The 22,268-nt window shown below is 44.9% G+C and overlaps 1 protein-coding gene across 1 annotated transcript; it reads right to left on the bottom strand.

Annotated features, from left to right (window-relative positions):
- Window positions 1-8,350: 8,350 nt before the first annotated feature.
- Window positions 8,351-22,056, bottom strand: WHAMM (WASP homolog associated with actin, golgi membranes and microtubules). The gene is made up of 10 exons (XM_030281756.4): window positions 21,446-22,056; window positions 18,566-18,739; window positions 17,123-17,273; window positions 16,465-16,634; window positions 15,626-15,791; window positions 14,480-14,667; window positions 13,019-13,105; window positions 12,839-12,934; window positions 11,944-12,469; window positions 8,351-9,658 (listed from the first exon to the last, which is right to left on the bottom strand). Exons 1-10 carry the CDS (start codon window positions 21,983-21,985, stop codon window positions 9,372-9,374), a joined length of 2,385 nt encoding a protein of 794 aa, XP_030137616.3. The 5' UTR covers window positions 21,986-22,056; the 3' UTR covers window positions 8,351-9,371.
- Between the last annotated feature and the right edge of the window lie 212 nt (window positions 22,057-22,268).

Raw genomic sequence — 22,268 nt, 5'->3', positions numbered from 1 at the left:
TCTCTTGTCTCACTGTCTTCATTGACCTCAGAAAATTAATGTCTTTGAGGCTGCGAGTCTGAACTCAATGGAATGCTGTCCTTTGAGCAGAAGAATGGGATTTTGGTCATATGTATGGTATCAAGACTTGGAAATTTCAATAACTTTTTCAGGTGGTGGAGCTTTAAAGTGTTTGTCTTGCTTCACTTTGTTCCATTAGCCTGGTCATAGGGGATGCAGGATTAGTCTTACTTATATGACTGGAAAAGTAGAATTTATAAATATTTGGAGATGAAATTTTGAATTTATTGAGTGCTGAGAGAGGCCTGTTGTCAGGAAACCCTTTTAGTTGCCCTGTTTGGGGTATGCTCAGGACTGAAAACCCTCCTGTGACTGCTGTCAGTGATGCAGCTGCCCCTGGCGGTGGTGTTGGAATCACGGAGGGCTCAGGATGAAGCAGGGATGCTGAAACCGTCTCCTCAGCAGCACAGAGTGGGGATGGGGCTGCTCCCCAGGTCCCTGCTGCAGTGCAGGGCACGGTGCATGTAGCAGCACATCCCTGCAAGGGAGCAGCGCTGCAGCCCAGCACAGAGTGCAGAATGCTGCTCCCAGCACTGCCCTGCCCATCCCACAGGAGCAGGGCTTCTGTCTCTGCACCAGGCCAGGCTTCCCCAAAGGAAATAAGAGGGTTTGAGGACTGCAACGTGGCCATGGCTCATCGTGCCTTGTTACTCTGGGCTACAAGGCTGCAAATGTCAGCTTTGGGGTAACCAGAAACTCATCTGCCTCTGACCTTTAGTCAGAGCTTTTCTACCAGGAGCCATCAATAGTTCTGACAAGCAGTACAGCAAATTCTTGCAGTCTCTGAAAAACATGGGGCTACAAACCAGCAGCTGCAAAACCAGCTTATGTGCATCACGGTAGAATACAAGTCACAGTCTCTAATTCTTAGCAAAAAACACCTTCATTTATCTATTTGGATTTGCATAATTATGAGTGTTAGTACAACAGAAGTATCTGTGAGGACATCCCATCACCTGCAATTATCAGAAGCAAGCCTCATTCAGCTCCTAGCAAGCTGGTGGTCCCACAGTGGATATTCCCACTCATCCATGTGGGCACTGGGCCGTGCACAGGGCAGAGCCTCTGCTGGGCACAGAGGTGCCTGTTTGGTACAGCCACACCTGGCACTTCTGTATCCTATTTGCCTCATTAAGCCCAGGGTACATTTTTAGCATCAGAAAGTCTCTGGTTTGTGGGAAGGGCTGCTCCTTGCCAGCTGTTCATAGTGCAAGTGACCAGGGGTTCCAAAAGAAACAGCCTGGTCTGGGACCTGTGGGGAGTGATACTGCCAGCAGGAATATCTGCTGCTGCTGTCTGCAAACCTTTAATTTTCGTATTTGGCTGGATTCCTGCCAGAAAAGTCAGGGGCCTCCTCAATGGACTGTGTCCTTCCACAGCCAGACATTAAAAAGTGTTTTACCTGACTCTGGGCTGCTGAGCTGTAGTGTGCCACCTCAGGATGTCTGATGGAAACATGAGGGGAATTTTAAATCAAATGTTTGACTCTAAATGAATGAACTACCCTTTAATATGTTCTCCTTTTGGACACTTTGAATTCCTTCAACAGCATAGGAAAAAATAGGCCATTATTTCCTTCCATTTGGAGGAAAACGCCCAGCATGGCACCACGGGGGAGGCCTGTACAAAGGTAGTACAGGATGAGATCCCTGAGCAGGAGCAGGCTTGCTCTCTCCATAACATGTGTAGATAGGTGACTAGGTTGAACTTACATAAAATTCAACATTATTCAGTCCCACACACTTTTAATTTCCCATGCTTTTCATCTAAAGGCATGTCTGCACCAACAAGGGAAGAAAGGAAGATATGTTAATTATATATTATTAACTGTCTCCCCACTTCCTAGAAGACTTGAGCATTTTTTCAAATTCACTGCATACATTTTCTTTTATTTCTTTTTTACTCCTGAAGAGTAGCCAAAATCTTGTATAAAATTTTAATTATTTACAACACTAAATATCCTTTACATAATCAGCATTGCCAACCAGAGCAGAAGAGCAGCAACAGTGAGACTAATACATAATGTGTTGTTCTCCTGAGAACAACTGAAATGTTAATGTTAGATATAAAAATATGTCAGTAGCAGCTGATAAAGCAAAGACAGGTGATGACAGGAGCTCAGGCTGACCTGCAGTGGTGGTGTGGCCCTGCTTCAGCCACCGAACCCACTGGAGCAAAGTCCAGCCATCCTTCAAAAACAGAATGAAAAAAATGCCCTGCCAGGTGCACTGCCAGGTTTGATTTCAGCGAGCAAGGCTAAAAATGGCCATCCAAAGGCTCTGAGGCAGCTCTGCAAGGGCTGTGCCAGGTCCTGCCACAGAGTTTTGCACTTTGTCATTATCAGCGGCAGGGCAGCGCTGCCATGGAGCTGTTCATGCTGGGGAGATCTGAGACCTGGTGAATTTTAAAAGCATAGCTAACCTTTGCAAGGCAAACATTCTGATCCTCTTGCAATAATGCATTGCTAGGAACATGTAACAGATCGCTGCAGCCGAGTGGTGCTTAACTCTGACCTCTGCCTCTGAATTTTTCAAAGATAGATCTTCGTGTTATGAAATTCCCTTTGGGTCTCAAAATTTTTCCCGAATATTGAACATATTTCAATAACTTCAGAATCTCAGAAGCACTGTCTGCCATGAAATGGTATCTAGACAGAAAACTGCATGTTGAAAATCAGAGATTTTTGTGAGTTGACATGGGGCCCAGCTTCTGCTTTTGAGGCTGTATTCCAGTTGTACTGGTACAGCAGCAAGACACATCTTATTGAATCAATCATGCTCTGGCAGAGCTTTGGAGACTGACTATTCCCCACCACAACATGGATCTCTTCATAAATACCTGCCCTCCTGTGTAGCAGTGGTTGTACCCAGGGCCCCAGAGCTAAATCCCATGCAGCTTTCAGGACCATGCTTCCATATCTATGGCTGGATACTAGTCAGAGTGAGAGCTTAAAACCTCTGAACAGCATTTCTTGACAACAGTTTGCATTTAATTAATCAAGTTTATGAACAGATACATCTGTTGGCACATGAAGCACATTGAATTGAGTGTTTTTGTTTTCCTTTTGTGTCCTCTCCATTCATTAGTACTGGCAGTCTATGAAAAAGAAATCTGTGGCTGCTGTACTGCTGTAATCAAGAGAGATTGAGCTCTTACTTTTCTCCTGACTTTTCATCATTGAAAATGATTTGTGGCATATGCCCTGGATTGTGCTTAATGTATTCTGGCTGGAGGGAATTCAGACATTTGGGGAATTATAAATAATAGCAGCACTGGCAACCCTTTTGCATTATCATGTCACACTGAAACATATCAGCTTTCAAAGCTATTTACATTTAGTTTTTTGCCACTTATTTCATTGCTACCATTAGCCGTGGCTTTAATTTTTCTCTGGACGCAGGTTTGTACTGTTCATTAGCCCGAAGATGAATGTTGCAAAACAGGATGCTGGAGTTCTCTGAAGAAGGGAGACCTTTCCAATCCTGTTCATCTATAGCAGTGTTGGGTACATTTATAAAGATAATCCCTGGCTCTGAAATCTGAGAAATTGCAGTGATTCACTAATCACTCCCTAATGCTGTGGAGGTCCCATGGTCACAAGCACAGTCATTTCAGTGGGTGGGGAATGGCCTTAGGATGGAGATGAGAGATAGAGGAATGATGTTTAGAAACCAGAAGGGAAAGAGCAGCCCTTTTCTCTGCAGCAGATACTTGCTCACACAGGCAAAGAGCTCCTTTTGGCAGAGCAGACAGGATGCACTGCTGGCTCCTCACCCCGTGTGCCTGCACACTACTGCACATCCTGCACACTCCTGCACACTCCTGCACACTCCTGCACATCCTGCACATCCTGCACACCCCTGCACACCTCTGCACATCCTGCACATCCTGCACATCCTGCACATCCTGCACACTCCTGCACATCCTGCACATCCTGCACACTCCTGCACACCCCTGCACACCCCTGCACACTCCTGCACATCCTGCACACTCCTGCACACTTCTCTGGACTTCCATTCCAGCCAAGTGGGCTCGGGAGGACGGGATGGCACAGGGAGGGTGGGATGGCACAGGGAGGAGGGGATGGCACAGGGAGGATGGGATGACACAGGGAGGGTGGGATGGCACAGGGAGGAGGGGATGGCACAGGGAGGAGGGGATGGCACAGAGCTCTCCCCGTAGGCCGGGAAGCGTAGGCACTGGATCCTGTTTCGCTGTCAGCTCTGCTTGCAGGAAGAGACTGTGGGAAGGGCAGTGACTCACTTGCTGATGAATAAGTGATTCTAGCATGTCTCCAGGAGTGGGACACTCATTTCCTCACCCCCAGTGTCTGCCGTGCCCACGGCCATGGAGCCCAGACACAGGGATACCAACCACGCTGCTGGAGTCGGAGCTGGCAGCCTTTGCACTCCTCCTGGGTGAGAAGAGGATGGGAACCAGGGCTGGAGCAGAGGCTGAGAAACTCCTCTGCAAGGCTCTGCAAGACACCCGTAGGATGATGTTTAGACTCTTGCCTTGGGATAGAAGGGAGCTGCAGATGTCTTTGTGACACTGAGAGTGGTTCACTGATGCTCAAGTGGGAGGAGGCCCAGCCTCCCAGGAGGACGTGGAGGTTCTCTCCCAGGCTGCAGCCTGGCAGCCTTCCCCAGGCTGCTCACTTTGGCTGCTGGCAGGGCTGTGCTGGGGGCTGCTTGTGGCCCCTTTCTGCCAGAAGGTCCCTGCTCAGGGCTGGCCCCAAGCCACAGCCACTGAACGTGATCACCTGCAGGCAGCCGCCCTGGAAGGATGCTGTCCCCCCATCCTTGGCACTTTAATGGGGATTTGGGGCAGGAGGGGGATCTCCTGTGGAAAATGAACTAACATAGTTTTGCTAAATATGTTTTCTAAGCAGTTTGTGGCTCACGCTTGCTGCAAGAGCAAAGGCTTGCTAAAGACGGCTTGTTTTACAAAGCATTTTCACAAGTAGCTGAGCTGTTAATGTCACTGTTACCTGAGCAGATTTAATTGTGTTGCTTCTTGCTCTCAGCTTAGCGTGACATGCTGAGAATGAAAATCACATACCTTTTTGCCAGGAAAAAAATGCCATGTTCTGGAGCAGCTTTGAGCGTTTCCTCCAGGGATACATTCACATATTGTTCTGAGCAGTTTTTGCTGCCAAGGTTTGCTGTGGCATTTATTAAAAAATGCTTTCAATACCATTCACCTTTTATCACCACCATGAGTTTAGTTGAAATGATGTGTCCCTCTTTCCTACCACTATCACATTTTTATTGCGTGTAGCGTGCAGATGTGCTCTTGGATGCAAATGCAGATTTTGGAATTAAAGCCACACTTCTTGAGTGAGGGCATGCATAGCCTTAAGTCCCATTTTCTCCAAAGGGTACACATCCTTATCTTCCAACCACTTTGCAGAGGAAGACTGAAAAGAGAAGCATTTCCCAGCTTTTTGTTAATTCTGATAAATACCTTCATACTCATCCTCTTTGTCTTTCTCCTGGTGTACATGTGCATCTTTTTTATTTTAAGGGATAAAAGAAGGAAGCGACTGAAGGATGGATCATAGGTGCTGCCCTGAAAATCTTCACCACTTCAAGCCCTTCTATTCAGACCTGTTCCATAGTCCCCACAGTCCCACAGGTTCACGATGTGACACACTTTCTCAAGCCCCTATTAGTCTGGGTCACTTCGAAGTGTTCACACTCAGATTTGAATTGCTTGATTTAGTACCATTTTGCAGAAAAAAAAAAAAAAAGTCAGTATTCAGCTTATGGGCCAGCCCTGTGCACTGAGCTGGGGGGTTTGCTATGAAGAAGCTTCAGAAATCCCAAAAAGCAGCATGTGGACAGAAATGGTGACAAAGCCAAGGCTGCACTGACATCACCTGCCCAGCACTGCTGCCACAACACTTCTCTTGCTGTGATCAAAGCACTGGGGCTTCAAAGAGAAGTTCTTTTAGTCAGACTAACTAGTGTTTGAATACATTATCTTTAAACCTCTGTAAAAATACTGGCAGCTGCTGTCTGGACTGTCCTCATCGTAGTTAGAAAGATCACAAGCCACAGTGATACTGATTTATAGAAATTGATCTCTTTACCTCATCACTGGGATTTCCAGCAATTTTGTGCATTATTAACTCTTTAAACCCAGACAATTGTATTTTTTCATTTTAAAAGAATCAGTTTCTACAGATGGACAATTAGGGCACTATTCCCACCAAGGGATTCACTTACTAGCCCTGAGTGAGGTAGTTTGAGAAGGGTATTTAATGTCAAAAAGGTGTCCCAGCATTTTTGCAGGTTAATATTGAACTGGTCTGGTAGAGCTGGTTATCACAGATCCAACCCATCAGTCCAGTCTCTCCTATTCTGTCCATCAGCCACTTTGCTGACAGTGCATGGCACCAGCAGCTGCACCAAACACAGAGGTGAGAAAGCATCTGCTGAACCTTGAGTTCAAATCTAGATTAAGGCCTCTCTCCTTTTGGCACTTCTAGGTAGTTTCTTGAGTGCCCCACCAACCTGTGACACTGGGGCTGTTTCTTACTCACCCTCCCCTCCACAGCCCATTGTGGTCATGGCCACAGACAGAAGAAAAAATCTGAGGGCAGCTTAGAAAGGTGTTTTTGAGTGTTCTTACATTTGGGCATCTTTCAGAAAACAGGCTGTGGCTTCCCCTGCAGAGCAAACTGAGCCTGAAGGCAGCAGGACACTGATCTCACCTGGCTCAGATGGGCACAGTCTGCAAACCTCTCCCTGCCACAGCAGTCAGCAATACCAGCAGCACCCTGGGGTGCTTATCTGACCTGCTTAGAAAGACTTCCAGTGACAGAAACCACCTTTCCAGGCAACCTGTCCCTGCACCTCTCTGCTCCCACTGTTTGTTAGAAAGGTTTTCCTACCATTACCCTGAATCATTTCAGCTGTAATTTAAGCCCCTTATCTCCCTGTGAACACGCAGAACAAATTACTTCCCTCCTCTTTGCAGCTGCTTCTTATGTATTTGAAAACTGCTCTCTGACCTTCTTCTCTTTAGGCTAATGCCAGTGTTCTGGTGTTTAGCTTGGCCGTGCTTCTGGCATCCAGAATTGGTGATGCAGCAGCTACTCTGTTGAATAGGATCCATTAAATCTTGGTAGTGAACCAGGCAGTGAGGATTACTTGATAGAGGTGAAATCTTCTACATCAACCAGAAAATTGCAGCAGCCCATTTTCCACAAAGCAGACCTTTTGGCTGTCCAGCAAATAAAACAGGCTTCAGAAAACATATGGGTTTAGCAGTTTCTGAGTGGATTTTCAAGGATATTTTTCAGCCTGGGATGTAGAGCTCTGTTGGACACGTAAGATCAGACCCAGAAGAGCTTCAGACATGGTTACCAAATAAATCCTTAAGCAGGAGAAATCACTGTCCAGTAGTGCTGATCCTCAGATGGCCTCTCCTGAGTAAAAAGCGCTGCTGTCAAAAACACAAAAACTCTAAGATTTGTTGGAGAAATTGCAACTCACTTAATTCTCCACATCCTTTATGCTGTGTGCAGCTTCCCAGGAATGCAACAACAGTAAATCAGTAAAGGGCTCTGCGCTATTGGGGAAGCAGCCCAGCTTCTGCACCCTCTATCCAGCTTTAAATAACTGCACCACTAAAGGCCCAGGAGAGCTCCCAGTCCCAGCACCATCCCATGGGCTGAGCATTCCTCCTGCCCAGGGTATCCCTGGGGGAGAAATCTTTGTTTTCACAGGATGATTTTGTCTATGGAAGAGCTCAGTATCTGGGGTGGATTCTGCCCAGCTCTGCCCAGCCCAGCTCAGCGGGCACAGGGTGCTGTGGGCACACTGCCATCGTGCCCAGCTCCCCTCCAGGGTATCTCCCTGTGAGAGCTGAGTTACACCTGACCTGTGCTGATGTTCCTTTTGTCTCTGGTTTCATAGCAGTGGTCAAAAAACGGTGCCTTTTTTTCTCACATCCAAACAGCAGTAGGTGCTTACACAGTAAAAAATGAACCCCCAGCTGCTGCTTCTGCTTCTCACATGAAAACTGCTGCATACATATTTACTGTGCTGATTAAACATATCTGCTGCTCTACAGTGGAACAGGGAATTAAAGCACTCTATTTTCAATTTTGTTACCAAATTACAATTCATAAATATTTGGGAAAATAAAGGCATTTACATATGCCATTAGTGAGAGTGCACTTGCTGTATGGCTGCCACTTGCTATCAAAACCAAGGGTACCATGGTATAAATAATGCTCAGTTCACAGCAGTATCCTAAAATGACAGCACGCTGAATCTACTTCTTCTGTCAAGATATATTTTTATTAAGGGTCAGTATAAACTTCAAAAAACAAACAAAAAAAAAACTTTAATCATTTGTGCCACTATATACCCAAAATAGCAAGAGTCTCTAAATTGAATGTAGCTGAATTTTGAAATAGTCAGCTTCCAGGCACAGTGTAAATACCTGCCATTTATAAGGCCGTCAGGTAATTTAAATTCATGAGTAGCTATAAACATGTACTGAAGTTCTCAGTAGGGAAATGCAGCCCTGCATTACAGGACTAAATCCTGAAAAATATTGTATACAATATTTTGGCTCTTTCTTTCATGTCAACAGGTCGTTGTAAATGTAGATGTATGAAAAACATTTTACATTTAAAAGTTCTCTATACTTTCAGCTAAAAAAAGTAAAACTTTTCATTAATTACTGCAGTAGTGTTTATTTCAGACTTGAAACTGATTTTCCCAATCAGCGTTATCAAGCCATTCTTAAGTGCACACTTTCTAACTTGATGATAAATGGAGTACCCATACAGTTATTTAACAGTGAGCTGCATCAGACAAGCAAAATCTTTAAGAATTTTCTGGACAATGGAGGGAGGAGTGGAAGATTCCATATTATGCTAAATTTTCTGGTCTGCCTCTGTCAACACAGATTTGCTTCTACTTTAAGGGATTTTAGGTTATTTTTTACTTCTTAAACTTTGTTGTGATAGCATTACCTACTGTGTAGTAACAACTTAAATAATGTATATGAAAATCCAGAATTTTAGTTGCCTTCAGATGTGGTGAAAATACTACATGGTTGAGCCAGGAACACCTATTAGTGCAAGCATAATTTGGAGTATGATTTATCATGCAAAAATATGAATCTGTAGCTCCTACAGAAAATCAGCAGGAATCTACTTTACAAGACATTTTGGACTATGAGAACACCACACACAATCACACAGTTCTTTCATTTTGATAGGGGCAGTCGTCTACAATGTGCAAAATGAGGAACACACTCTGTTCCAGTCAGCAGTTCTGTTAGGCTGCTTAGCTGTCCCATTCTCCATTATTCTGATCGTTGTCCTCCTCTTCTTCAGAATCAGCAGACACTTTCTTAATTCTCTGCATGGCTGCCTTAATGCTTTTCTCTAGCTCATTAGGGGATCCTCTACTGACATCTCTCTCAGAATCTCGGTTCACTTTCCTCAGTTTAACCCCTTGCCTTATGGCAGAGAGGATGTTGTCCTTCACAGAGGCGTACGGATTTGGCTCCTCCACCTTGCGAAGGTGAACTTCAGTGCGCTTCAGAGAAGCCAAAACTTCATCCATGGAACCTGCAACACAAAAATCTACTGTTACCAGAAGAAAGCATGAGACAACCACACCTAAGAGGTATGAAGCCCTACCCAAGTGTTCAGGGGTCTTTCTTTAATCTGTGCTAGCACTAGGATGGTCTGTTCTGGCACAAGAATAATCTTTTCTGGCATAGACTCTTTCAAGCTCTGCAACAGCAGGCTCTGGAACTGTTTTTAAAAAGCAGTTACAGCTTTTATATCTTGAATTGAGAATCCAATGCCTTATCATTATATATGGCTGTGCTCTAAGGAAGAAATTATACACAAAGGACAACGCTCTTTTTCATTACAACTTTATGGGCATTCAAAAAAATTGCACTGAACCAAAAAAATCTCTTGCATTCTGTGTTATAAACAATTCCCCATCCCTTGCAGCTTGCCCAGAAGCCTGCTGAGACCATCAATTGCATTTTCGCTCAGCCAAGAGAAAAATGAAAGGATTTGAGTAGAAGGGCTTTAAAGTGCCCCACTGAAGTCACTGGAAGCCAGATCAGGCCCTTTGCAGGCAGCTCTTTTCTGCATGGACTTAGAAAACAATTCCTATTTTGCAACATGATTTAGATCTCAGGTGTATATTTCTGAGCTTCAGACCACAAAGGACACCATACTGAGAGTTTCCACTAGACCTCCTGATACAGACTAATTTGTGTTTTACTCCTGCTGGACTCTGCTGCTTGCTCCAGACTGTCAGACAGGGAGGCTGTTTCCCTGGACAGCAATAGGCCCAGACCATCTGCGCCTCACAGCCAGAAATATTTTTGCCATGCGCATTGCACACAAGGTTATGTGATTAACATCAACCACTTGAAATGTAACAGTGTGCTAAATCCTGTGGTACCTTCAGAGACTAAAAAGGATCAAAGATCCACCATATTGCCTTAAAAAGCTTACAAGTAAGAGAATCTTAAGTCTACTACCTAAATGGGCTGCCTGGTAAAAGGTTAGTCAGACAAACAAATTATAAAATAAGCCTCTCCTGGCTTTTCACATACAAAGACATGGGTAGCCCACAACTAAAACCAACATGTTGGTGAAGCTGTTTCAGTAAGTTCTTATGGTATTTTAGCAATTACTGTTACAGCTACTGACATTATGGCTTTCTTCAAGAAATAGGTGTAAACAACTAATCAGATCTCTCCAATAAACAAAAAATACCTTTTCTTATCCAAAAAGACTAATGTTAGGCTGTGAATGGCAGTAAATATTAGCTACCAGAAGGGCCTTTCCAATAGTAATCAGACTAGTTTGGAGTACAACTCCTGTTGCTAATCAAGGCTTCTGAAGATTATCTGTGGTAGTTATCCCATGGATATCCCACACTGAAGTCTGCACTGGATGCACAGTAGTTTGCCATGGTAACTCAACTGTGTCTCAGCCCTTCAGCTGCTTGTACTTCTCCACAGCTTGGAAGAACTAAAAACGCTGAACTTCCCCTGGTATTTCTGCCTGTGGTTTGCCTCTGAACTGATAGGATACAAAGGCTGCTTGGATGTATTGTGAAGAGTTGAAAAGGAAAAGGAATGTACCACGTTTAAAGACATTCTTCATTCTAGCATAAGCTCCACTGTGAAAGACAACAAAAAAATTGCTGCTTTCCAGCTTAGATCAATCTCTCTGACTTAGTCAAAATATCCGCTCGCCTCAGAGACAAAAATAAACCTGTTAGCAGGATGCAACCGGGGCAGCCTTGGGAGGCTGCTGAGCTCTATTCTCATTCAAATTACTCCTTCAATTGGCAAGTTCAGCCTTCAATTACACCTGCAAAGGAAAGGTGTAACAGAGCAGAATTTCTTCCCTAGGAATGTATGCCAAAGCTATTCACTTGCCTTTCAAATCCTCGTTGAATTCTGCATGAATTGCCTTAGGAAACCTTTATTTAGAAACCAAGCAAATCATAAATGGACAAAAGCTGTGCACACCTTAGAAACATAAGCAGCCCAATTACCAGCTCTGTAGTACAGTACATCATAAACGCTAAAATGTAGCCTTAGTACAGCTACAAATTTACCCACATTGGTCTTCTGATTGGAGCACCAGGACCCTGTGAAGTGTCTCAAACAGGAAACACTAATCATTGTTACCCATTTAACATCCTGAGCTATGGTTAGTGTTATTGTATGTAGATTCTTAGACTAAGCTTTCCAAGAGCCTCATTCTCCTGATCAAAACTACACATTATTTCTGTCCAGAAGCAGAGGAGGGAGGGAGACCACAAAAATACAGGAAATGCATTAAAAAGCACTGGTTGATGTGAGCCTACTTACCTATGCAATTATTTATAGACCTCCTGGATGAGTCATCCTGATTGTGCAGTGCAGGGCTTTCTGAGGGGCTATCAGAGCTGAGGGGAAGTGGTTTATCCTCTGTTGCTGATGGTTTTAACTGGAGAGGTAGGCTGGGAGGTGGGGGTGGAGGAGGCAAGGGAGGAGGGGGTGGAGGCGGGGGTGGAGGAGGGGGTGGTGAGCATGGAGAGACCATCAATTCCTCGCTGTGCTTTTGTTCCTCTGTGTCACCATCAGTAACAAAAATCTGGACAGGGATGTCTGCTGGGGGAGTATTCTGACATGAAGCTTTTGGTTCCTCGTCTTCTACAAGCAGAATACTCTGTGGCTGCTCGAGAGCTGTCCTTACTCTTGATGAGGGTGCAGGGGACAGAACTGCTGGGGCTGTCCCTGTGCTCGATGCAGGTGGAGGGGACAGCACCACAGCCTGCTGAGGGATGCCCTGTGGCAACTTGGGACTGTGAGGCTGGGGACGAGATGTTTTCAGAACAACATGAGCTGGACACTTCTGGAAAAAAAAAAAAATCATAAGGCAGGAGGTCACATCTTGATTGGATTAGCTAAAATATAAACCCCAACGAGATAAAAAGCCACAGAGCACAGAACTGTCCCACTCACCCATTCAGACAGAAAATTCAACCCTGAATAAATTTAAATGAATAATAAAGCCATTTCCTCACCTGTATTCTTTGCAACAGAATCCACACCTGGAAATTGTATCTCTAGGAGATTTTATCCCCTTTACTCATTATACATAATCCTATCTCAGGCTATCCAAATGGTTGCCTCTGATTGGGACCACACTCACATGTGAGCTATGGCTACTTCCTGACATGTTTTGACACCACTTAGGACTACTGCAGTTCACAGTACTTGCCTCCCTGAATACTTTCAGCCTCTCCAGCGTTTTCTGACGTTCCTGGCTTATCCAAGCTTTTTTCTTTTTCTCCTCCTCTTTTTGTTTGTCTCTCTTCTGCATTAAAACACAAGTAAGTGAGCGTCAGTGTGTGAAAACCAGCAGCTGCCAGACTCCCCAAGGCTGCTGTTTGGTACTCACTATCTGAATGCTGTGATGCTGCTGGAAGCGCTTTCTGCTCTCTTCTGCCTGTTGCAGTCTCTGCCGGTGGCTCGCTTCACACTGATCCTGGGAGAAGAGCAGAATTCATGCAACTCTCAGTCAGTTCACACTTCCTCTGCACCAGCTCTGCCATTAACTCCTGTGCACCAGCCACTAAACAGCAACCACAGCTGGGTGCTTGGCAGGGCCAAGAAAGATGGCTAAGCTTAACTAAAGTCAGATGTGAGACCCTGATCATGAAGTCTGTGGGACTCCTTCACACCTAAAGCCAATGTTCTCCTAATCAGCTGTATTTTTATTCATGCTGCAGCAAAAATGTATCCAGAGGTGACCCAGCCCCTCTTTAGTTAAAAAAAAGAAAAAAAAGAGAAGAAAGGGAGAGAAAAAAAAAGAAGAAACAAGCTCATGCAAAGACATGAGGAAGAAGGCAAAAAGGAAGCTAGCAAAGCACTACAAAAATACAAAGCTATGTTTTCCCCTCTCCCTTATTTGCCATAGCTCCCAAGTACAAAAGGCAAGGAAGCAAAGGTATGGGAAGCACAACGAATGCCTAGCAAGGGTACTTTCTGTTGATAACAAGTGCAGAGAAGCCACAGGTTTCAGTATTTTCTCTGGGAGACGCTTTTTGTCTCTGTACAGAGGGGGATTATCCACATGGCTGGACAAGCATTTGCAAATCATGTGGCATTTGGCTTCAGTGTTATACAACCAATAAACAGCAATTAAAGAAAACAGAAGCAAAAGAAGTGTCTGCCAAGGAAGCAGTTGCAAGCAAGAGACAATGGCTCACAACACATTTCCAATGTAATTCCCAGTTTGTCCAGGCTACTGAGTGATAAAAGGTCAGACAGACTTGAACCCAGACTCTGCTCTCTGCCCCAGCAGAACTGCAGGTATAAGGTAAACTCTTACTGAGAAGGTTCATGAGAGTCAACTTTTGTCTTCCTAGTGTCCTGCTCTGAATGGGAAACACAGGAAAAACTGCCCTGTGCACAAAACTGCGAGGCTGGAGAGAGAACTGCAGCTGTTAAAATTTCCCCTTCCTCCTGTTCAAAGATAAGGTAGCAGTGTGTGGGTTGTCCTATCACTGCAGCTTCCTCCACAGGTCAGTTTCCTCCTGTACTGCAGCTGCTTTGAAAAAGGCTGCTAGGGCAAAGCTCCAGCTGGCCCCAGGGCTCTGGTACGGTCTAGCTGATAGGAGAACACCTGGGTCACCCAGGTAAGTTTGTGTTCTCTTTCCAAGCCAGAGACACACTTGCACCACACCACGGAGTGTAAAGCTGTTAAAATCACATAGCCCCTCTTTGTGCTTGCAGGCCTTGGCACTGAGTCATGAATCATCTTGTAGCTCCACCCAAACTTCCCTAATTGTTTCCTGTCCATCCCTCCTGAGTCAAGACATCAGCTGAAGATAATGCACATCTCCAGGACTGCATTTACTTTTTTGTTCCTGAGGTAGGCTCTCCTCGCACAGACAGTCCCACGCTTTGTCTCCAACTGCTTAGTCTTCTGCCTCAGCACCGTCATTGCTGACAAGTTAGCGTAATGTTGTCCCATGGTCTGTTCAATGACCTTGAGCTCCTCAGGATTTTCACATGTATCATAGTAAACAACTTCATCCTGTTTCTCTAAAAAGGCATTTGGCATTTTTTAAGAAACCAAAAATTGCCACAGTTATTTAAACATTTAAAGAGCTAATGACATTTTATAAGCCATTGAAGGCAGTGAGTTAGTTATGAGTAAGTGTAAAGCTCCAAAGCCGAGCTGGGCCCTTCAGAGTCATATGCAAACATGTCACGTTACTCACAGGGGTGCTTTGCAGGATCAAATTTATGCTGTTAGCATTTGTTATTTAGCTTCCTCTTTCAAATGTCTCCCTGTCTTTCAACTCCTACCTTCATGAACTGGAGTCTTCCTGGAAAATGGAAGGCTCTTCTGATCAACACTGGGTGTCCTATTTTACTATTTACCACGCTTCAGTTATGTAACAAGTGGCAGCAAGGTTTACCTCACAGTGTACGTGGTAACAGAGAATTCATAAGCACAAATAAGAACTCGACTGGTGCCCAACTTGGTATAACTGTGTCACAAAGAGACTCTTAAACTGGAAGATAGTAGTATTCAGGTAAGATTCTAGCTATAACCACCTCTTTTTGTCACTATAGGATGCAGTTTGTAATTTCTACATGTTAGATTAGAATAGATGATGCTGAATTACAGGACCTGTTTCAGCAGGTTCACGATACCCAGCTTCTGTGAGTAGATCATGTAGATATTAGAGCAGTTAAACCCTGTCAATATAAATTACTCCATGCTAAACCAGGACATGCACATATCACAGCTGCTAGCAAGATGAGCAACCGGTGTAGCTTTTTTTTTTAAACTTGTGTTATCAAATTAGTGTCTAATTAATTAAAGTGTCTAATTAAAGACAAAATATCAGATGGTACCACAGCATTAATGTTTTCCATTAATGCTTTCTACTACCAAGACCTGAGCAATGATATCTATTTTTTAATTGAAAACAGAGCAGGCTATGTCCCTTCTGTGTTCTGAATATGTGCTTAAATAATATTTTATTCTCACCTTTAATCTGTCTCTTTATAGTGTCTAGCTGTACAATAAGCAGCATCTCTTCATGTTTCAATACTTCAAGCTGTACATTATATAATTCCAGCTGTGTTTCATAATACTGTATTTCCAGCTCCTCCACTATACTTAAATTCTCTTCTTGTTCACCAAGATTCTCCATCTGTAACAGAAAATAAAAAGCATTAGTAACAAAATATGCACACAATGAAACATGTCTGGATGCACAAATGCCTGTAAGGAGACTGGTCTAACTAGCAGCTGCTTTGGTATGGAAAACAACAGAGCATTAGAAACGGCTTGGAGCAGAAACTCACAGAGGACCAGACAACCCTATTAAGCTAAAGTATAAATTTACCTTCATTTTAGCAGGAAAGACTTCATTATAATCTGAACAAATTATACTGCTCCTGAAAACAATTATATATGGTACAGTACAATACTCTTGGAAAATAAGTATCAGGTACTCCTAGCAGCAGTTAGATGGCATCAAAAATTAGTATTAAGTAAGTATCTTAATTTTTCATTGTCCTCTGAAAATAATATCTGTTTTTTATCTCCCTAAAATTAAACAATTTCAAAGATTATTATCACAAATGCTCAAATGATACCTGAACTGTAAAAGCATGTATGTTAAGCTTCACTGAGTGTCCTCAAACATACAGGAGCAATTAAAAAACTGCAGACATGCATTTTCCGCAGCGTAAAACTGTGCTGAAAACCTAAATTGGTTCATCGACAAAGACTTGAAAAGCCTACTCTCATGACCATTTTGGTAGGTTTTGATCAGCCCTTCAAAGAACAGTGACAGAAAAGGAGGCTTTGTAAGGTCTTACAAGTTTCTGAATGCCAGTTCTCTTCTGCTTCAGGCACAACTCTCTTGCCCTCAGATGCTGAAGGGTTTCTTTTGCTAACATATATTTCAGGTTTTCTAGTCGTGGCAAAGCTGATGCCCAGGTGGTTTTACCAAATCTTTCCTCATCTTGTTCCATCTGTTTGTGCATTGCTGTAGATTAAAACATGGTAGTAAAGCATGAGAAATGCAGTGTACTAACAGCCCTTGTGTGTTCCTGAAGTATTAAAAATTCTAATCTTATTAAACTATTTCTGAAGCTTTAGAAATTGCAAGATTACAAGGTTGGATTTGTGACCTTATACATGTAAGCGAAATACTTCATTGCACCATGGAAACACACCCTAACAGTTGCACAGCAATATACTCCGTTCACATGCTGAAATCTTTGAGGCTTGCACATCAAGCATTAAAAGTACTCATGGTTTCTGTGCAGAGGTTCACAGCTTTAAGTCTCAGGCAAGTAAAATCTAAGTTGTAAACCCAACTGGTTAAAATATAAATCTTAAGTGAATTAAGTATTTCTTTCTGAAGCTGGACATTCACCTGAACCTCATGTTCTGCAGAGATAAGAAGAGCTCCCTTAAGAGTTACTTAAGTTAGGTATTTACACAACCTTTTGTGTAAGTCATTCTGATTACCTGCTAGAGCCTTTACAGTTTCCTTGAAGTAGTTCACTGTGATATCCTGAATGGAGCACACAGCACTCTCAGCTCGCTTAGTCCATTCATCAGCATCCTTCTGCAAAGCTGCTACTCTTCTAGGCCCCAAATTATCATACTGCAAAGATTTCTACAAGGACACAAAATTCGCAGTTACCACCTGGTTTCCACAGAGGTGCAGCCACACTATGTTACACTTGGAGACATTTCAAGAATGGTGGCAAACATGACCCCCTCACCTGTCACAAAGTGAATCACTGCTCATTCCTATTTCTCATTCTCTAGGCTAATTCAGAACCTCTGTTCTCCAATCCTGACCTCACATTTGAATTAATTTACTTCTTAAAATATTTTTAAAACTACCATCTTTAAAATTACATCCAACACAAGTGTTTTTTATTGTTACTAAAAGTAACTCTTCTATGTGCAATGTTCTTTTCTATTTTTCCCCACGTGTTGACAGCACGTTGCACCAGCAGGTTCTCCAGTTTGGCAGTTCTTTCACACAGGAACAGGGATACAGAAAAGAAACATTAGAGAACGTTTTCAAGTCCGCAAAGGAGACATGGGTACAAGCCCGGCATTAAAATACATTTTTAGAATAATTATATTTCAAATGAGCTTAAATATGCCTCACAGGTTTGTTTTTTTTTTAATACAAACCTTGTTTCATGCTTTCCAATTTTCACTTTATTTTTCAGAACAGTACATTGAACATTTTATTGTCACGGGTTTAGACCTTCAGTATCCAAGCACCTTAATCTAAACTTAAATGTTCTCAAAAAGAGCAGAACAATTTTAACAGCTCACTTTCATTTTAACACGCTATATAAGGAAAATCAACATAGTAAATGGCTGTCAATCCCAGGGGTATCATAACTTTCAGAATGTGCTTCCAGTTTAAGATGCACATAAAACCAACTGAACACAGTGACAACAGGTATGTTTTCATCTGCAGTTCTAGCAGGTTGTAGCAGTAATAGAAAACTCCTTTGAGTGGGAAGGTCTCCCCCACAGCTGAGTTAATCTGGTGCATCAGCAATCCTGGGGATGACATTCTCAATGTAAAAAACTAATCCCATGGGAGGTGGCACAACAAAGGCTACTTATATCGCAGTAAATTCAGCCTCCCAGAGAGTAAACCCCAGGGAGGTGGAGCTTGGGGATATTCTCCTTTTAATTGGGACACTGGTGGGAAGTCAGCTGCAGTTCTAGTGGAGCCATTATCATGGACTCCAAGATCCTCTGAGAGTGGCTCTGCCCTAACTGAATTTGTCAGTCATGTCTGGTGGTTTGGCAGAGGAAGAAAAGCAGGTACATCCAGAAGTAGGGAATGTTATGTGATTTGAGCCTGAACTGCTCTGAGAGCAGCTGATGCCCCACTGTGTGGCTTGGCCCTTCACTCTGTAAAGACAGACTTACCAGGATTTCCAGTTTGTACAGTGTCGCCAGCTCTCGCATATCTCTGAAGGGCTGCAGTAAATACTGGTAGAATTGTGTTGCCATGGTGACCAAATCCTGATAAGCTTCATCTTCTTCTTCATAAACCTTCATCAAAGCCACCATTGTGTCAGCACTTTTATGCTGCTGTAGAACCTAGTGGGATATAAGGTAAATCAGACACAGCTGCTTTGCATTTCTGTGTGCTGGATGCTGCCAGGCTCCGGCAGGAAGGACCTGTCCTTCCACAGCCAAGACTTCCCACTACACAGGAGGCCAGTTCCAGGCATTCTGCAGCCACCCCAGATGAAAATACCTCCAACACCACACTGTTAAAGGCACTAATTGCTGCACATTCCATCAGGAGCCTGCAAGGAGCATCCTGCCTAGGGCACCCACCAGAAACATTCTAATAACTGTGTGCAGATGACTTGGCTGCTGCTTTTTATAAACATAAATGGGAATCTTGGGAAGTCTGTACTGGAACGACAAGCAAGGTATTCTTAAACTAGCAGTTGCATTGCTTCCACAATTACTAAATGCCTGCTAATGAGTTTCTGGATCCAGAATTTCTGACTTCAGGCACAGAAAAAAAACTAATAGGCATTTACTTCTGATACACCCTGCAGTTAAATTCCTTGAACATTTGTATGATTTATAATAGTTTATTCTAACCTCAGTTCTAGTGGTATTGCACTTTGTAAGTCATAATTCTTCTATGGAATTACTGCCTTTTGATATACTAGGCTCTATTTATTTCCTTCTATGACAAAATAAAAAGCTGGGGATTTCCCCTCAATTGCATTTGTTTACTGGTACCAATCAAAGCTTCAATGGTTTTTCTTTGACACCAGCTGGCAGAGACCATGGCATGCTCTACATGCCAGGATAGAGTGAGCTGGCTGAGAGAACACAGCAAAGTTCCACTGAGAAACAGACCTTCCTGGAAGGACAGCGTGTGCTCTGCAGCTCCATGAAGAGGATGGGAGGGGTGTGTGTGCTACCCGTAGTGAGAAAAAGCATTAAAAAAAGCACTGAAATTAAACCATCACCTTTGTTCTTGCCTTGAGTCAGGGTAAGACAGCTGAGTTCCCATGTATGGAGGAACTTCCCCAGGGGAAATCTGTGGAAGTCAGCTCAAGGGCATTTCCCACCCACCCTGTCTGCAGGCAAGATGAGAACAAGAGAATCTGAACTGCAACATTTCTGATAATCCCACAACTGCGACAGCCTCTTGGGCCTCCCTGGGTAGTAGCTCAGTGCAGCAACTTCAGCCTGCTTTTGCCCCAGTATGGAAGCCAAATACAAATGCAGGAGCTGACTTTTTGATTCATATTCTGAAAGTAAGAAGGGAGGGTCATGCTGCTCCTGGAGGATGCTTAGAGTGAGTAGAGGGGAAGTATTAGTGAAGGACATTAATGAAAAAAGGGGAAAAGGACTGGTTTAATGTCTATTTCTTGAATCTTCCATAAAGTGGTCTAGGCTACAGTATAAGGAATATATGCCCCTTTAGGCCTGCAAATACAACAGCACTCTACAGCATGTTTAGTCATATATAAAACATAGCTGGAAATCAGAGTAACTATCAGAAGCACCAAGCTGTACTTCACCATGAAGCCCCAAAGTGCCACAGAGCTGAACAGGCTTGTGCTGTTTCCAGAAGAAAGTGGTGACTGGAATGTGTTTCTAACTGGGCTGTGAACTGTTAGTCAGTGACAGACACTGACTTTTGTATACAACAAGGTACATGTTCATGTAAACTAAAGCTGTGTTTTTAAAAACAGTGTCTTTCTGAAGAAGTAGTGTTGTTTCATCTGTTAAATACTGCAATAGGAAAGAGAAGACTGATGTCAACTGTCATAACTTTCCCCCAAAGCATGACCACTTTCATAAAATACCCTCCAGGTTACTTTGCCAGAAAATAAGACTCTAAACAGGTACTGCAAGAAACAGCAGCAACACATTGGTGAGCCTGAAGTATCTGTAACTCATCAACATTCCGATGTCCTAACTGCAACTCTATTACTACACACCACCCTTTGAATTCTTGCTTACAAGAAGGGGAAAAGATCCAGGAACACATCTATAGCAAGAAGAAACCTAAGGCACCAAAGGAATAAAGTGCTAACGTCATCATTACTTCAATTATTAGGACAGAATTTGACACTTAACAAAAACCCACACACACAATTTCTTTGAATACAAACCACTTATTTGTATAGGACCAAGACTAAGTTTGGTCTTAAAAAAAGACTGAGAATCTTAAAAAAAGACCCAGTTGCAAACATGTAGCATGAGACCTTCACAGGGAGATTAGAAAATTACCAGGATTGTACTCTCCTCTTCGGTTACTGTTCCACCCATTGCCCAACACTGCTGGATGTTTTTAGCAATGTGTTTTTGTAGGAGTGCCTGCAGCTTAAGTAAGAGCCCCAGTGCCTTACAGTGACTGCCCACGTGGACGTGGCTTATTCCCCACTTAATAAAGGTGCACTTCCAACACTTAGTATTTCAGAAAGTGACACTGTCGCTTTCAGGCAATAAAAAAGTGTTTGTGTAAGCAGGAATCTGGAGATTGGACAACACCATGAGCAAGCTGGTATGAGTGACTTGGCCACCCTTGCTGACGTGAGTCTGTCGAGCCTGCCTTGATCGATGAAGTCCCGCAGCAGCAGGGGCTGCCACGCTTATCACGCAACTGCCAGGCAAGCACGGTGCGCCAAGCCGGAGCTCAGACAGGTGCACCCATGCGCTGAGCCGCAGCCCCGAACGCTGAAGGCAGTCCCGCCCCGAGGGGCCCGTTCCCCCGCCCGGCAGCCCCGGCCCCGCGGCCCTCCCCGCGCCCGGCCCCGGGGCCCGTACCCGCCGCAGCGCCTCCTTGGCCCGGGCCAGGTGGCCGCGCAGCGCCTTCCCGCGGAGCTCGTGGAGGCTCTCGAAGTACTCGTCGTCGCAGCAGCGGTCGGCGGCGAAGAGCACGTCCAGCACCACGCGGCCGCCGCAGAGCTCCAGGGCCCAGCCCAGGTACAGCTCCAGCGCCCGGCACAGCTCCTGCAGCTCGGCCTCACCCGGCGCGGCGCCGCCGGGGAACAGCACGGCCCAGAGCCCGCCGGAGGCCGCGCCGGGCAGCGCGGGCGGCAGCTCGGGGAAGGCGGGCTCCAGGCGCGGGCACACGGCCGACAGCTGCCGGTGGACGCCGCGCAGGGCCGGCGCCGAGAAGAGCCCGGCCCAGCTCTGCGGGGCCTGCTCCGCCGCCTCCGCCCGCCCGTGGCAGGTCACCGCGAACGCGCCCTCCGCGCCGTTCCACCCCACGAGGAAGCGGAGCCGCGGCGGCGGCTGCGGCTCAGCGAAGGCGGTGTCGCGCACGGCCACCCACCCCTCCAGGCTGTCGGGCTGCGGCTCCATCGCCGCGGCGGCGGCCCCGCGGGCCCGGAGCGAAACAGAAACCGAGCGGCGGGAGGGGCGGGGCCGCAGCGTCACCGGCAGCGCCCGCGCCCATTGGCGGGAGCGGCAGGGGGCGGGGCCGCGGCCTCGGGGGCGGAGTCATGGGGCGGGGCCGATACGGAGGCGGGGCCAGGGCGGCCCTCACGGCGGGGTGGAAATAAACAGTGCCGCAGTGAAAGAGCGAGAGGCGGCACCGGCAAAGGCCGTTTTTCACCGGGGCGTGGCATGGCGTGGCATGGCATGG

This window comes from Taeniopygia guttata, chromosome 10, assembly GCF_048771995.1.
Source record: "Taeniopygia guttata chromosome 10, bTaeGut7.mat, whole genome shotgun sequence".
In the NCBI taxonomy this organism is placed as follows: domain Eukaryota; kingdom Metazoa; phylum Chordata; class Aves; order Passeriformes; family Estrildidae; genus Taeniopygia; species Taeniopygia guttata.
The sequence above is the reverse complement of the archived record's forward strand: the minus strand, read 5'-3'. Positions and strand labels throughout refer to the sequence as shown.